This window comes from Leptopilina heterotoma, unplaced genomic scaffold (genome assembly GCF_015476425.1).
Source record: "Leptopilina heterotoma isolate Lh14 unplaced genomic scaffold, ASM1547642v1 Lhet_172, whole genome shotgun sequence".
NCBI classification, from domain to species: Eukaryota; Metazoa; Arthropoda; class Insecta; order Hymenoptera; family Figitidae; genus Leptopilina; species Leptopilina heterotoma.
Window position 1 is genome coordinate 469,410 of NW_025110888.1, and position 17,656 is coordinate 487,065.

The following is a 17,656-nucleotide window of genomic DNA, read 5'->3' on the forward strand; positions in this document are numbered from 1 at the left end:
AAAATTTGACACAACCTGTACATCTGACGTGCCGGAACTTTTTCCGTGTACAGTTCAACCGATAGATACCCCTGCCGAACGGAACCAAAGAGATAGAGCAACAGCGCGCGTATCTCTGCCTACGTCAAGCCCGAGAGGTACCAATGCCGTAAGACCTGTTGCTCTTGGAGAACGAAAACACAACAATTCCAAGTGCAAACCAACGAAATGCACCAAAATAGAATTCAATACTGCAGCAGTACTTATTTATATTTCGTAACGAATGTTACGAGAAGGCATAATAACACTGAGTAAAAGTAATTGGTCAAATCCGATCGTTGTGATTAAAAAAGCAAATAAATGAGACTTATAGTTTGTGTTTAGATTTTTGGTAGGTAAACGCGGTAACGAAAAAAATCTGTTCCCTAGTACCTTTAATGGACGAAATTTTGGACATGCTTAGGTCAGTGAAATATATTTTGAAAGTCGATTTAAAGTGGGCTTACAATCAGATTCCACTAAGCGAGGAATCGAAAGAGAAGACAGCTTTCGTAGTTCCAGGATTTGGAATGCTCTAATAGAAAAGAATTTCGTTTGGCCTGTGTAATTTGATTGATAACCAATCTCATCGCCTTAAAATGGTTACATAATCTAAGAAATACGACAAAACGTTTATCAAGATGGGCGGCAATAATGAATGTAACATCGAGAGTAAGGAACATGTGCAAAATATTCTTGATGCTTTGTCCAAGAATTTTAAAATTAACATAAATAAGATATAGTTTTTTTGTTTAAAGTGTTATAATTACAAATTATATTTAATAATAAATATTTTTAAAAACAGATTGACAGAATTAAACGAAAAGCCAAAACCTTAAGGATAAAATGTTCTACTGCAAACGAAGAGGTCTTGAGAAAAGTTATTTCGACGCTTCCAAAAAAGCAACAAATAGCAATTAGAGCTTGCTTTCAAGCTTCTAAATTAAAAAATATGCGAAGTATGCGATACACGTCAGAGTGGATATATGAATACTTATTGTTGCGAATTAAAAGCAAAAAAGCTTATAATCAACTCCGATGAGACAAAATTTTAACGCTGCCTTCGCCAAAAACATTGGCAACGTATTTAAAGCGCATTAAAAGTTCCTATGGTTTTTAACATTATATATTTAAGGGTTTAAAAATGAAAATCGCTTCTATGCCTGAGGAATGTCGTCGAGGTATATATTTTCATTCAGTAATATATATTTCATAATAATTGAAAATAAATTAAAAGTGTGAAAAAATGGGGACTAACTATTATTTCATAATAAAATAAATAAATAAAAAAAAAAAAATAAATAAATAATATAAATATAAAAAAATAAATAGAAGCAGTAGCTAAAATTTTAACATTTTTATTCTTGGTTGGGATGTAATGAGATCATTTATTGATATAATTGAATCATGTTTGTCTCAATGTTTTTTATTCGTAACAGGTATTTTTGCAGTAGACGAAATTAAATTGCCCGAAGCATTGTCTTTTGACAGAACAAATTTAAAAGTCGAAGGTTTTACCGACTTAGGGAAATACACGCCTCAGCACCAGAAAGGAAAACGAGGTGATCACGCATTGGTCATAATGTTTCAGCCGTTCACACGAAAATTTGTTTTGAGCAGAGGCAGTGCAAGTAAAAGTGTACTTCATAAAATAATTTTAGAAGGCCTGGCTTTAGCTGAAAATGCAGCACAATTTATCAATGCTGTGGTAACAGATGGAGCCGGTTGGAATAGAAGTATGTGGGGTTTCTTCGAAATCACGAAGAAAAATATAAGTTGTCCTCGTCCATTTGATGATAAGCGTCGACTTTGATTTTTTTCTGACTTTCCTCATATGGCAAAGATGGTGCGTAATTTTTTTATAAAGTTTAAAAAACATGATGTGATTTTTGTAAGTAATTGTGAAGAAGATTATAAATAGTAGAAATTTTTTTAATGCTAATGAAAAATTAAATATGGTTATGTAAACCTTTTATTATCAATTGCAGACTCCTGATGGTGGGATTTCAAAAAAGCATTGGTATGCTCTCTTGGAAATGCTCAATGCAAACTTATATGCAATAAAAGTTAATTTCAAATTAACAAAGGATCACATTGATCCTAAGTATTATCCAAAAATGAATGTAGCATTAGCATTCCCGGTATTTTATTTGAGTAATATATTTGTAGGCATGAATAATTGATTTTTAAACTAAAAATTAATTCAAAAATATTTCAGTTCTTTAACATTCATGATGCGCTTGAAATTTTCGAAAATCGACATCAAGATTTGGAGGACTGCGAGAATACAAAAGTTTTTTGCAAAAGGTTCACAGCGCTTATTAAAGCAATGAACAGCCGAACACCTGCCGACGCAATGGCAACATTCATATAAAAGATTCTAATAGAGATGAAAATTTTAACGAAATGTACTAATGTGATACTGAAACTAATGTTGATGAAGCTGGTTTAACACAAAAACAACTACCAGAACCTGATCCTCACACATTAGAGCAAGAATTAATATCGATAAATGAGAATGCAAATACAACTACGTCTAAAAAAAGGAATTAATTAGAAATGGAGGGAGAATTTGTAGACTGTCCAAAATCGATGCGTGCTCTACAAAAAGCGTCAGCAAGTTTACATCAGACTTAGCTGTTTATGAATAACAATTACATAAATTAATAAATACATAAAATCACTATTTGGAAAAAAGTTCAAACTTTTAAAAAAATATAAACCCTGGACAAGTAATTTAGCTAACATTTTATGTATAATTTTAATAAAAAAAATCATTTAAAATAATTACAATTATTGTTAAATTGTTTACTATATTATATCATTTTACGTTACTTTAAAAAAAATTTTGAGTAGAATTAATCTTTAAATATAAGTTATAATTTTATAATCGTTTTTCAAGAATTAAAAAATGTAATCTTTTTAATATTTTTAAGATTGGTAGACAGCAATAGAGTAAACTAGACAGTAGTCGGCCACTTAATTATTTAGATTGTAAAAGATTTCATCCTCTACGAAGAAGAGTGGGAAAAATTTGCGAAAGAAAAAAATTATGAATTTCTGACAGACAACAGTTGCTACAGTTTAAAATATCATTGAAAGCAATATGTCCATAATCTATTGAAACCTTATTTTCACGCAGAAATTTTTTTAATTTTGAAAAATTTTGTAAAATATGAGATTTTATGTCTGTTTCGTTTGCTAAATACTTACTAAAAATGTTATAAGTTTTATTTTCTAAAAAAAATTAGTATTTAGATTAATTTAGTTAAAAAGTGTTACATAAAAATTTGAAAATCAGTTGAGTTTTCTTAGAATATTTATTAAATAAATTTTAAATATATATTTTTTATTGCAGCGAAATTTTGAGGAAGATTTAAACGAAATTGAAAGGAACGACACCTCTTTGAACGTCGAGGAGGCATTTAGAGAAACTCTTTCAAATTCAGGTTTTCAAAATGTATCCAATGAATATGTTCATCAGATTAGAGATGATGATCAGGAAATGGAAAATGGACCGGACAATGACGCGAGTAGGTCATCATTCGATGATTCAAACATAGGGTCACCGTTCTGTGATGTGAACATCAGGTTACGAGTCAATGATGAGAACAACAAATCACCAGTCTATGATTTGAACATCGTCTCACCAGTCTATGATGTGAACAACAGCTCACCAGTCTATGATTCGAACATCAGGTCACTAGTCTATGTTGCGAACAACACGTCATCAAATAATGATGCGAACAACAGGTCACATAGACGTTTAATAAATATTGGAGGTAGAATTCGCAGTCTATCTAAAGTACAGTCATGCAGCACACTAAGTGTCAGCAAGTGTACACCCGATTTGGCAGATATTGTGTTCGACAGAAAAGAACTTGCTTCTAGTACCTTAACAGAAAAATCATGCAATGCGAAACGTAATAGGAACTGTGTTCAATTACCTAAACTCGACGAAAAATGTGTCGATGCGATGTTCAGTAAGTAATGAATTTTAATCATTTTTTAATAATATTTTTATATACCCTTTTTTTAATTTTGAAAAAAATGTACTTAACAAGAAACATTTAATTTATTACATTAAACCCATGAAATTTAAACCAATCTAATTTTTTATGCTTATAGGTAATCATTTTTTTTAAATTTGGGTATTTTGAAAAATATTTAAAAAGTCGAATTATTTATCAATAATAAATACTAAAAATAATAATAATACTAAAGAATACTGAAAATTTTTGAAAACTGAAAATTTGAACTACTATCGAAATTTTTATTAATTTTTATTGGAAATTTCTTCATAAGCTTGTTTCATTATTCCGAAAAATCAATCGTATAAAATTTCAACATTTTTAAAAAATAATCTAATTGTCTAAAAACAATGTACTTTAATATTAATTAAAAAATTAAAATTTGATTAATTCTATTAATTTATTATAGTGTAATATCATTTTAGATACTAAAAGAATTTTTCGATCAAAATGTAATAACCATTCTGTCAAATGACAATTATATCTAGTGACTTTTCTATCTGTTGACTTTTCGATATAATTTTTTTAGTGTAACTCCAGAGAATTATATTTGAACCGAAATGAGTTACCGAAAATTGAAATCGGATAACATTTTGGTTTAAATATAGTTTTCCACAGTCCAATTTCTCCTTAAAGTTAATATTTCTTAAATTTAAAATGCTTAAAATATTTTTTAAAAATTACAGACAATAATGTAATTTAGGAAATTTCGTACAAAAAATTAAATAGAAATTTTTAAATTGTTAATTTTAGTAAAAATATTTGTTAAGAATTTTTAAAATTAGAATGTAGTGTTTTTTTTTAAGAAGAGAGGCGAGAAAAATTTTTTCAATCCATTTAAATTTATGTTGTTCTTGTATGATTTCCTTTTCTTGGAGTAATTAAATTTCTAATCTAAGACAATTCCTTGGCCAAATTTCAATTTTTCTTTAAAATAAATCCTTAAATTAATCAAACTATTGTGGTCAATTTCTATAACGGATGATATAACGGATTAAAATATGTTACAGAAATCACAACGTCAAAATTCGGATCAACTGCTAAAGATGTAAAGAAGCTGTTCAGAATTGCTTTAAGAGAAAAAATTAGCAACGCGAGGGAGAGAAAGAGACACCCCTTGCAAGTTGCTCAAAACGAACTATAAAACAAAAATTAATTATGTTTTTTTTAAATTTTATAAAAAAAAGTTTATATATAATAAATATATGATGTTTCAAAGTTTTTAAATTATTGTATTTTTATTCATAAACCTTTTAATAAATTAATAATTTATCAACCTTTCTACTTTTTAAGTTCATAGAAGTGTCATATTTTACTTGTTGTTTTTCTGGTGTCATTAACCCTTTAACGCCCAAATGTGCTGTTTTCCGACTTAAGGGGGGCGCCTACTTTATCGGGTCAAAAAAATCGATTTTTTAAAAGTTGTCTTAACTGAAAGTACAACTATAAGAGAATATGCTCTTAAAATATTACGTCAAAATACAAAGTATTTTTCGAGTTACAGCTTGTAAAACGCAATAAAGAGCGTGGACTGGCGCTTGGCCTGGCGCGCGATTTCACTCGCGGTCTCTAATACTTTTCATAATTTGTCGCGCTTATCTACTATTACACCTACCATTAAAATTACCATTTATCAGTAAAATCTCTTCTTATCCAAGAGCTACACATAAAAAAATAGTCGTTCATCGAGGCCGCGAAATAGCATTTATATATGTTTTTCAATCTTTAAACGCGTTTTTCTCAAAACACTGTTTTTGTAGTTTGCGTACACGATAGACAAAAATCTAATCAACCGATAAGGGTCTATTTGGGCTTGTTTTGAAGATGAAGAGTGTCTCTTCTGTATGAATTAAATTTGTTTTTGATAGAGTTAAATTTAATTCTTTCTTTTAAAGAAAAAATGAGATTTTTTTTGGCAAAAATTAAATTTTTTTTTAAAAGTCATGTAAAAATTTCAGTTTTTACTTTCTATTGAAATCTTTTAATTCATACAGAAGGCAATAATGTATATTTATAGAAAAAATTTTGTTTTTTTGTTTTAGATAAGAATTGTGGGCCCTAGGTTGTACGCAATGGGAAAATTTTAGCAGCGAGGCGTTATATATACCGTCAACTGGGGCTATTTTGTGCATCCGGGGGCTATTTTGTGCACGCGAGTTTTTTAATGGAAAAAATTATTAAAATGAATTATTTTAATCTGCTATTTTGTAAAATGAAAGTTTGATTACATGACAATAGAGAGCACTAAATGTTATTATTTAATTCTTTGGCAATTAAGAGAAAAAAATTCCTAAAAACGGAAAATTTGTTTAAAAAATTTTGAAAGTTCGGAAAAATTATACCAGATCTTCTAGAATTTTAATGTGTCTCATAAACTGTGTTAGATATTTGTTTTCAATTGTGTTGTGATGATACATACGTAATGCGCTAACTTTTTATTCATTATTTTAAGAGAAAAGTGGAAAAAACTGAAAAACCAGGATTCCATGGGGCTATTTTGTGCACTTAAAAAAATCAAATATTTTTCATAAATATTTTATTTAGTAAGTAAAGAAGATTCTGTTTATCATTTTTATACATTTTTGTCTTACTTTTCTGTCAAAAAACTGTAAATACGTTAATTAAAATCATTAAAACGATTAAAAGCTCTACCGGTGCACAACGTAACCTCAAAAAATGAACATTAATTAATATTTATAAGTTTTTCAAATTAGTTTTAAAACTATTTTCTCGTTTCTCTTAAAATAACTTGAAAATCATATTAGATATTAAATTGTTATCTATTTAACCTTAAAAATATTTATTTCAAGTTTTTTAAAAATATCATTCAAAACCATTAAAAAAGCTCCTATTGAAATGATGTTTTAAAGTTATTTATAAGTGTTTAAACGATCATTTTATAATTATATTAGTATATTATTATAAAATATATATTAAAAAAGAAAAAAATTTTATTTACTATCTGTGTAATATACAATTTAAAAAAAGATTGTTAATTTTTAGTAAATCCAGATTTTAGCAAAATTTTAGTGCTTTATTTTACATTTTTTGTATAATATATCTACAAAAAAAATTTTACTAGGTCATTCTTTTTTTAATTTACTCTCAAATATATACACAAAAGATTTCATGAAGCAGAAACAATTAAAAAAATTGTTTACGCAACATTATAGAAAAACAAAGTTCGATGCACAAAATAGCCCCATCCCGGGAGTTATTGTGTTCACGACTTTCAATGACTATAACTAAGACAAAAAAATTTTTTTCTTTGCAAAATTTATAGGAAACCTTCAAAAGGATGTCCACAACATATATCAAAAGTTGATTTTTTTTATTCTCTTAATTCTGAATTTAAATAAATCTTTGAATAAAAAAAAAGCTATTTGGTGCACAAAATAGCCCCGGTTGACGGTATGACGTTTATTTTATTATTAAATTCTATTTTCATTTAATGAAAAAATTATATTTCAAAGGTTTAAATATATAAGAAAACATACACTAAATCTCGCATCGATTTATTTAAATGTGTTTGAGAAAAAAATTCCTGAAATGTACGCAGTTTTTTACCTTCTAAAGTAGGCGCCCCCCTTAAACTTTAACTTCATACAACTATTAAAAGAAAGCTAAAAAAATTTCAAAAGTACCATTTCCTACTATTTTTAGGGTCGCTCTTTCGAATGGCGTTGTCAAAATTTCCAAAAAATGAAATTAACCCCCTCTTTTAATGAAATTTTCCAAAAATGCAAGATTTTTGGATGAAATTTTTTTTTATTGCAATTTTCATTGTTATATCGGTATCTACATATTGTCTAAGGTATAAAAACCGTATTCCCGATAGCTGTACTTTAAAAATGTGCAGTAGTTTTTTTTCATTTTTTATTAAAAAATGGCACCCGAACGCTAAATTTTTCTTTTACACATACAAATTTTTTTTTCTAAATTTGCTTAAATTCACTTGAAATTTGTTACTCATGGGTTTATGGGGTCGCTAATTACGAATCTGATGTTAGTTTTGAAAAATTCAAAATGGCGGATTCAATATGGCGGACGATTTTTTTAAAAATTTATCAAATTCGCCTGAAACTTGTTACTCGGGGGTTTTCAGGGTCGCTGATTACGAATATGATGTTAGTTTTTAAAAATCCAAAATAGCGGATCCAAAATGGCGACCAAAAAAATAAAAATCATTCAGATTGGTTTAAAAATTGGTACTCGGGGGTTTTTGGGGTCGCTGATTAAGAATATGATGTTAGTTTTCAAAAATCGAAAATGTCGGATCCAAAATGGCGACCGAAATATAAAAATCATTCTGATTATCTTAAAAATTGGTACTCGGGGGTTTTTGGGGTCGCTGATTACAAATATGATGTTAATTTTTAAAAATCAAAAATTCGGATCTAATATGCAACAGATATTCAAATGAGTGAAGGTGACCAGGACTTAGAATAAGTCCTCAATGTGTTAAATCAAATCAGCACTTTACCTCCCTTTTATTATACGCTTAATAAAATTACCCTTGTCTTAGCTCGGAACGTGACAGAAGACAACCTCAAACAAAGTTTTATGATGAAAAAAGGTTCCCACTTTAAAGTTCAATAAGTAATTAAACTAAGTTTTATGAAAGTAATGTTTCAAGTTTGACATTATTATTAATTGAGTATAAGTAATTTTTAAAATTGACCCAAATAACAATTTTCAAGCCAATCCGGATAATTTTTATTTTTTTTGTCCGACATATTAGATCCGAAATTTTGTATTTTTAAAAACTAACATCATATTCGTAATCAGCGACCGCAAAAACCCCCGAGTACTAATCTTTAAGCCAATCAGAATGATTTTTATTTTTTCGGTCGCCATTTTGGATCCGCCATTTTCGATTTTTAAAAACTAACATCGTATTTGTAATCAGCGACCCCAAAAACCCCCGAGTACCAATTTTTAAGCCAATCTGAATGATTTTTATTTTTTTGGTCGCCATTTTGGATCCGCTATTTTGGATTTTAAAAAACTAACATCATATTCGTAATTAGCGACCCTAAAAACCCCCGAGTAACAAGTTTCAGGCAAATTTGATAAATTTTTAAAAAAATCGTCCGCCATATTGAATCCGCCATTTTGAATTTTTCAAAACTAACATCAGATTCGTAATTAGCGACCCCATAAACCCCCGCGTAACAAATTTCAAGTGAATTTAAGCAAATTTAGAAAAAAAAAATTGTATGTGTAAAAAAAAAAATTTAGCGTTCGGGCGCCATTTTTTAATAAAAAATTAAAAAAAGAAAAAAAAGCTACTGCACATTTTTAAAGTACAGCTATCGGGAATACGGTTTTTATACCTTAGACGATATGTACATAGATACCGATATAACAATGAAAATTGCAATAAAAAAAATTTCATCCAAAAATCTTGCATTTTTTGGAAAATTTCATTAAAAGAGGGGGTTAATTTTATTTTTTGGAAATTTTGACAACGCCATTCGAAAAAGCGACCCCGAAAATAGTAGGAAATGGTACTTTTGAAATTTTTTTAGCTTTCTTTTAATAGTTGTACGTAGTTAAAATTCAAGTCTGAAAACAGCACATTTGGGCGTTAAGGTACTACTACACTTTAGAATTTAAAAATTTTTATTTTTTTATTGTATTTTTTAACTTCTTATGACTTCAGAAAACACCTCCTAAAGTATTTATAACCAATTGTAAAAAATAAAAGTAAATTTTTCAAAAAATATTCAATTAATGTAAAAAGTCATTGACAAATTAAGTAAGTCTTTAAGGGGATGGTGGGGTCCAGCTTTTTGTTACGACCACTAGAAACATTGGTGCTAATGTATGTAACAGTGTCTGACATCAAAAAAATGGTGGGGTTTCAATTTGCAAAAGAATTTTAGGTAATTTATGGATGGCCTCTAACGATACACATAAGTTTAAACGCGTTTTTCTCAAATTGCGGACAGTTTATCTCTGAATCTACTGAACCGATTTTAATAAATGATAACTCGTTTTGTTTGTTAGCATGTCCTGTGTGACAATTTACCAGAAAATGGTCAAAAAATTAAAAAAAACATTTTTGCAGACTAGAAAAATACTGAAAAACATAGTGTATTTTTAAACAAATTATTGAAACATCTGCTATTTCTTCATTTTAGTCGATTTTTCATTATTGGTGGTAGATTTCTATGCAAGACACCTTTCTTTTTAAAAAGCAATTTGGATTTTTTGTTTCCGATTTGTCAATCTTGAGATAAACTGTCCGCAATTGGACAACTAACTTTTTGGTGTTTCGATCTGAATGCTGTCTGCAGATTATAATATTAAATAAAAATTAAAAACAAACCATTATTTTTATTCTCCAAATATGTACTAATATAGGCAAAAAAGTTTTTTAAATATTTATAATAAAAGATCTGAGAAAAAAATTTTTTAAATTTGGTCTTTTAAGAGCCTTCTAAAGTGTAGTAGTACCTTAAAGGGTTAATCATGTCATTTATTTCGTGTCATCGCGATATAATGACACGTATTATCATGACACGCATGCATGTCATTATTTTCCAGTCACACTTTTTCGTAAGGGTGGTTGAACGACCACCCTGATTCGACACTTTTTATACAAATGTATAAATTAGTTTCGACTTACTCGCTCATCAAGCCGCCCAAAGGAAGCAATATTGAAGGAAGCGATATTCTTAACTCATTATTAAGTCTCAATGACATTGAAAGTGATAATGAAAGAAGAGATGTCTGGGAAGAGAAATTGACACTGTCATTGCCCAACTGAAAAATCTTGTACAAGATCGTGTACACGATCTTGCAGAAGATCATGTACAGGAACATTGACCCGAACCTACACAAGATCAGCAAGTGAGCTTGTACAAGAAATTGGAACAAAGAACATGAACAAGAACGTGTACAAGAACATGCACGTGTACATTCTTGAGTGGCTTTTGAGTTCCAGATCATCTAGGCAAACATGCACCTGTTCATGCACATGTTCGTGTGTGTATTAAAAAACCGTTGTTTTTAGGTTTAAAATTTAAGAAAATTTTAAGAAAATTTTTAGTTATAATCAAAAGAAGTCTCTGACTGAAATTGCAAAAAACTACTGCGCAGCTGTAAAACACTTAGAAAACTACTGCGCAGCCTTTAAAGTATATGAATGATCATACACATGAACATGAACCAGTCAAAGTTATACACACACACGAACTTGTGCATGAACATGTGCATGTTCGCCTAGATTTTCTCGAACTCAAAAGCTACTCAAGAATGTACACGTGCATGTTCTTCTATACGTTCTTGTTCATGTTCTTTGTTCCAATTTCTTTTACAAGTTCACTTGCTAATCTTGTGTAGGTTCGGGTCAATGTTCCTGTACATGGTCTTGTGCACCATCGTGTACACGATCTTATACAAGATTTTTCAGCTGGGTGACAAAGGGAACATTTCTGATGTTCTAGGTGAGGCTTAAAAAATCCTACTAAAGCATAATTACTCTATGTCCGAAACATCGGAATACGCTCCATTGTACATTACAGGCTATGCAAATCGGAAGGGGATCCGTTTTGCAAAGTATTTAGAAAGCAAAAACCAAAACATTTGCAATTAATGCATATCAGATTTAACTTTGATACCTGATGATGTGATACCTGAGCGGCATAAGCTTATAGAGTTAAAATCAAGAGGCCATTTAAAGCATCCGTCATTAAATTTATTTAATTTAATCACTGTGTTAGAATGCACTACAATGAATGTTGTGAGCAATGAAGAAATTAATTCCAACACATTGTTTACAATTACAGAAGCATTAGAAGCAATTAGACGTATACCTTCTGTTGGGTGTAAAGAACGTGCTCCTTTACTCTTAAGAAGTATTTTTACATTCTACTTAACCATGCGCATGTTTTTCATTTGTAAACAATTGGAAGTTGTTAATATTGTAATATTGATATTACAAAAATAACAACTTTCTAAGAGAACAAACTCGAGAAAAGAGAAAATCATCCAAACTTACTACTCAATCGAACAACAAAGTTCTTCAAGATGCTTCTAGAGAAAATTGTTGTGACAGTAATAACATAACATTTACAGCAAAGCAATCCAGTAAAAGAAACAGTAACAACAAAAAAAAACTTTGATAAATATTTTTATTAATTATATCATATGTTATTGAAAATATAGAAGAATTAATATCACAATTTTTGCTTTTGAATATTAATTATGTACTATTATTTAAAAGTTTGTTAACACCATTCATTTTTCAATTATTCTATATACTTGCATAATTACAGGTTAATTGCAGACATTTTTAATTGAAAAAAATATGTCCGATAAATTAAATGACGATTGGATATAGCTCTGCTCATAATAATTCAGATTGCAACCTTCCTAATATTGTGCAAGAAGCAAAGGAATTCGTCAACAAGAAGATGGGTTGATCGCCCGGTAAATCAAAGAAGAAATGAACTCAGAAATTCCAGGCCTTTTTTCAGGAAATCAAAAGTGATGAAGTGTATTTTTTCAAATATACCAGAATGAAGAAGAGAACCGTTGTCTCCAGAGCATCGACTTGCCATGACACTTAAATACACTGGAACTCGATTTGCTAATTTGCTTCAAACTAGCAAGAAAAATCTTTTTTAATATCTTGATAAATTATTTGGGGTGAGACCAAAAATTTAGAACCATAGCCCAATTAAGAAGCACACTACTTTATATCCATGTATATAAATAAACTGAAGAGCCCTTTTCATGCGGACATACATATATTTTTTCATATACCCTACGGCCCTGAATGTTTACATTTTTGAAAGGTCAAGGTCACTCTCCAAGAGAGTCACATAAGACTCTGCGAGTGACTCTTTTGGGAGTTTTAGTGTATTACGTGTACTGTTACGATTATTGAATGTAACATCACAGTGATGTTAAATTAATATTACGTGCTGCTTGGGAATTGTAATTTCAATGATTCTTATATTTCATTCAGAAATATAATTTTTTACAACAAACTATCAGATAAATCATTTCAAAAAACTATTTTTCATTATTACCTCGAGAAGTCTTTTAACAGAAAATTTATCATTTAGTTCCACCCTCCTCATTGCATATTAAAAATAAAAAAATTTACTCACTCTATTTGAAGAGAAATTCCTTTTTCGTCCAGCAAATCAGGATGACCTGTCATTAATGATGTTATTGTTTTGAGTGCAAGTTTTACTAATAATTCATCGTCTTTGATCTCTTTAATTACATTTAACAGAATTGAATAAGCGTTGTGTTTTGCTGCATATATTCGCCGGGCAATATCTCTGTCTAATTCATTCTTCAATTTTTCTAGTTGTAAATGAATAGAATCATTATCTTTTTCCGATAAACATGCATGTAATTTATCCAAACACGACAGGATATCTGAACCGTCATCGATTACCATGTCTTTAATAATGTTACTCAGATCGATTCCCTGAAAAAAAATATGTAGTTGCCTTAGATTGTGAAAACTTTTTTCTTAACGCTTTGACAGTTTATGGCCCATATATGGCCAGAAAATTCGACATGCCACCTTTGTGTCCATGGCCATATATGGCCATCGAAAAAAATACTAAATATAATTCGGTTTGAGTGTAGATGGGTTTCACACTGATTACGAATCTAAAGTCAGATTTTCAAAATTCAAAATGGCGAATCCAAGATGGCGGACGATTTTTTTAAATCGTTTAGTTTTACTTGAAACTTGTTACTTGGGGGTTTTTGGGGTCGCAGATTACGAATCCGGTGTCAGATTCTCTAAATTAGAAATGGCGGACAACTGTTTACAACAGATTGATCGGATTAGCTTAAAAATTGTTACTAGGGGTTCTTGAGGTGGCCGATTACGAATATGATATCAGTTTTAAAAAATTAAAAAAGGCGGATCCAAGATTTCTGACGACAAATGTAAAAATTAATCGGATTAGCATGAAACTTGTTATTCGGAGGTGTTTAGAGTTGCTGATTACGAATATAACATCAGTTCTTTTTAAATACAAAATGACAAATCCTATGTGGTTTATGTTAACTAGTAATCTAATTTATTAATGATACGATAAATTTTTCATTTGTTTAATTTTATTATTTATTATTATTAATTTTTTATTTGTTTAAACAATTTATTATTAATTATTTATAACATTTTCAAATAAAACTAGAAATCAACAAATTTCTATAAAACAATTAACTTTTTTTAGTACTACATAGTATAAAATTAATAATCCAAATAAGAAATTTAGTTAAACTGCTTACAACTATTGTATAAAATTGTTTAAATAAACAATTCTTGTTATTTATTAACATTTTACCCATGGCACCTAGAAAGACGCAGTTTTTTCTAATTTTGCAATTTATTAAGCTACTTATCATAACCGATAAATATTAAATATCAAATCGATATTTTAACAATTGTTTAAACAAATAATATTTATTAACTTTTTTTCTATTGCACCTAGAAAGATGCAATTTTTTTTAATTTTGCAATTTATCAAACGTAATCTAATAAATAAGGAAATCAGTATCGCCGTTTAGTTATTGGTTCACATATTCAACTCCATAAATTGCAAAATTAAAAAAAAACCGAATCTTTTTAGGGGCAATAGGAAAAACATTAATAAATAACAATTATTTGTTTAAGCAATTTCTAAACTAGCAATTTAAAATTTTATATTTATTGGTTATTATAAGGTCCAAAAATTGCAAAATTAGAAAAAAATTGAGCCTTTCTAGGTGCAATAGAGAAAAACTTACTAAATAACAATTATTTGTATATACCCATTTTGTTTGTTATATGCTTTTTTCTATAACAATTGACTGATCTAAATTATTATGCAAATTACTCTCCTTTTTATTTATAAAAAATACTAGAAAACTGTTAATTGTTAAAAAATTTTAATTAAAAAGTAGGAAATATACTCATTTTATGCATAATTTTTATTTCTCAATAACAATATTGTTAACAAACTCATTTTTTTCTTTTGAGAAGAAAAACATTAGATATTCCCGTTTCTTAATATTTTTTTAGAAAATTCTCAATTTTCATAAGGAAATAATTTCCATCAATTCTATTTCTTAATTTCAATTGTTTTAATAAAATAAACTTTTTAAAAATAATGGAAAAAAATGTTTATTAATTATATTTGTCAATTAGAAAAATTAATTGAAAATGAAACTGAAAATTTTTGAATTTTTAGAAAATAAAAGAAAAAATTTTATAGAAAAAAATTTTCTGTTAAATTTATTTACTAATATCTTTATTTGTAAAATTATTCGAAAACAATAATTTATTTTTAAAATACTTAAAATATTTAATTATTATTATTTTTCCATAGCAATTAAGATTTTTAAAAATTACAAATTCAAAACTTTTTGAAATTAATCAACTTTAAAAATATTGTTATAAAACATAAAGATAACGATTTCTTACATATATAAAGTGATCGATTTCTTCATGTTTTATAATAATTAAAGAGGATCGAGTGTTAAAATCGTTTTCTTATATTATAAGAATATTGTTACTGTAACTTCTAAAAAATTATTTTCATATTTCATTATTATCTAAAATTTAAACTAAAATTCATTTTTAAATCAATTTTTATTAAAAAATTCTACGAGAATTTAATTATTTAAATACGAAAGTAAATTATTTATTAAATAATTAAATTTTTTAAAACATTTTATTCTTATAAAGAATTTTATTAACAAATTTCTAAATAATTGAATTCTTTTGACGAATTTTAATAAAATTTTTTAGAATAGTTACATTTTTCAAAGAATTTGATTAAAATTGTATTGAAAATAATTAAAATTCTACGACGAGTTTTATTATTTCTGAAAATAATTGAATTTCTGCAATCATTTGTAACTTCTTCAAAATTCAATTTTTTTTAGTGTTTCTAACTAAAATTCTTCTATAGATCCTTATTTTTAATAATAAATTAAATATATATTGACAAATTTAAATAATTTTAGAAGATTTTGAATTATTAAAATTTTTCAAAAATCTAAGTTCATTAAAATTTCTAATTAAATTCATTTAACATTTAAATTTTATGAAATTTCAAATTGAAACCGTTTCATTTATTTATGAAAATTGTAAACGCAACTTTTTTAAAATTGAATTAATTTTGAAATATTTAGGTAAAATTATTGTTGTTCAAGATTTAAGATGTTTAAAAAGAAATTCTAGTCAGAAATTGAAAAAATTAAAGGCTTTGTATTAGAATTCGTGGTAATTTTATAGTTTCTAAGTCAAACAAAAAAGACACAAAAATTCAAAAAAATTTTTATTAAAACTATATATTCTAATTCATAGGGGAGTGTAAGGTATGGTGGCGTGTAAGGTATGGTGGCGCACTTGTCAAATCTGGCATGTAACGTCACATCTGAAGCGCCTTATCACTATGGTCGATGTCTTTTATCGTGATGACATTTTATATGCAGTAGTATTAATGATCAAACGCGTGCTTTGTACTTTAAGTGATTTTGAATAAAAAAGTAGTGAAAAAAAGTTTTATTGGATATGTGTGTTAACAGTGCCAGAGTGAAGATTTTTTGAAAATTGAGTCTGGTAAATGTATGGAACGTATTGTTTAGACCTTGGACAACAGTTTTTTGTATTTTACATTTTTCTCAATTCGCGCTGTATGAAAGTAACACCATCATATTTTCATCAATAGCTTGTAAGGTATGATGGCGCAATTTTTGCAACGTACAGTGGCGGATCATTTTTTGCACGAGTTTCAATTGTCTTTGCATTTTTTGTGTACTAATGCCTCATGTGCTCCAACGCAACAATTCTCGAATATGTGACACTTGCGGTCTTCTCTTATTCTAGTTGCGTTAAAACAGCCACCAGCTACTTCACATGTCCAAAATTGTAACCATAACTGAAGTGAAACTTTTTTTTCTATAATGTAAAATCATCAGTTTTCTCTACTTTTGTTATTTTTCATCATTTCTAGTAGTTTTAAAAAATAATTTTAACATCTACATAATATTTTAGTTAAATACACCAAATGCGCCACCATACCTTACAACTTTCAAAAATAAAAAAAATCAGTTTTTTGCGCCAAGAGCTGTAAAATTTCACTGAATTTAAATTTTAACAGCCGCTTCTGACAGAAATATGCTTAATAGATGTCAGCAACTGCCTGCTTTTGAAATTTTGAAAAATATTGTTTTTTGAGAGAGAGAGACGCAAAAAAGAAAGTGTCCGCCACTTTGTCTATACTTTGTCTATATAAACTTTAAGAAATAAGCTTTCAAAATATGCAAGTGAACAGATAAAATGATTTGTCTTCAAAAAGTTATAAACTATATTTAAAATTGCGAATTATTTTTAACGTGCAACAAAAAAATATTTAACCAGTGTTTGTTTTTTAGAATCGAAAACAATTGAAAATAACACAGTGCAACATTTTTTAGGTTATCGAATGTTTCTGAAAGTACTTATCGAAACTAGCAAAAACCTATTTCAGTTTTGCTAGATTAGCTCTGATTTGAATTTTATCGACACTTGAATTTTCTTTTGAATTTTCACATTTTTCAGTTTTCTGATACGGGCGGATGGGAACACTGGCTATTAA

At 28.2% G+C, this 17,656-nt stretch overlaps 2 protein-coding genes across 2 annotated transcripts in view; one reads left to right on the top strand and one right to left on the bottom strand.

The window, feature by feature from the left end:
* LOC122499688 (armadillo repeat-containing protein 6 homolog) overlaps positions 1 to 17,656 on the bottom strand; it is a 41,828-nt gene that overhangs the window by 21,872 nt on the left and 2,300 nt on the right. Inside the window, exon 2 of the mRNA XM_043608162.1 lies at positions 13,175 to 13,503. Coding sequence (XP_043464097.1) covers positions 13,175 to 13,503 — 329 coding nt within the window. The remainder of the gene's footprint in view (positions 1 to 13,174; positions 13,504 to 17,656) is intronic.
* LOC122499690 lies at positions 3,509 to 5,211 on the top strand. Its single transcript, XM_043608168.1, has 2 exons — positions 3,509 to 4,001; positions 5,060 to 5,211. Exons 1-2 carry the CDS (start codon positions 3,524 to 3,526, stop codon positions 5,191 to 5,193), a joined length of 612 nt encoding a protein of 203 aa, XP_043464103.1. The 5' UTR covers positions 3,509 to 3,523; the 3' UTR covers positions 5,194 to 5,211.

Excerpts from the sequence above, each read along its gene's own strand:
- LOC122499690 (XM_043608168.1), top strand. The coding sequence starts at position 3,524 with ATGGAAAATGGACCGGACAATGACGCGAGTAGGTCATCATTCGATGAT. Across the intron at positions 4,002-5,059 it reads ATGTGTCGATGCGATGTTCA|AAATCACAACGTCAAAATTC; the intron begins GTAAGTAATGAA and ends AATATGTTACAG.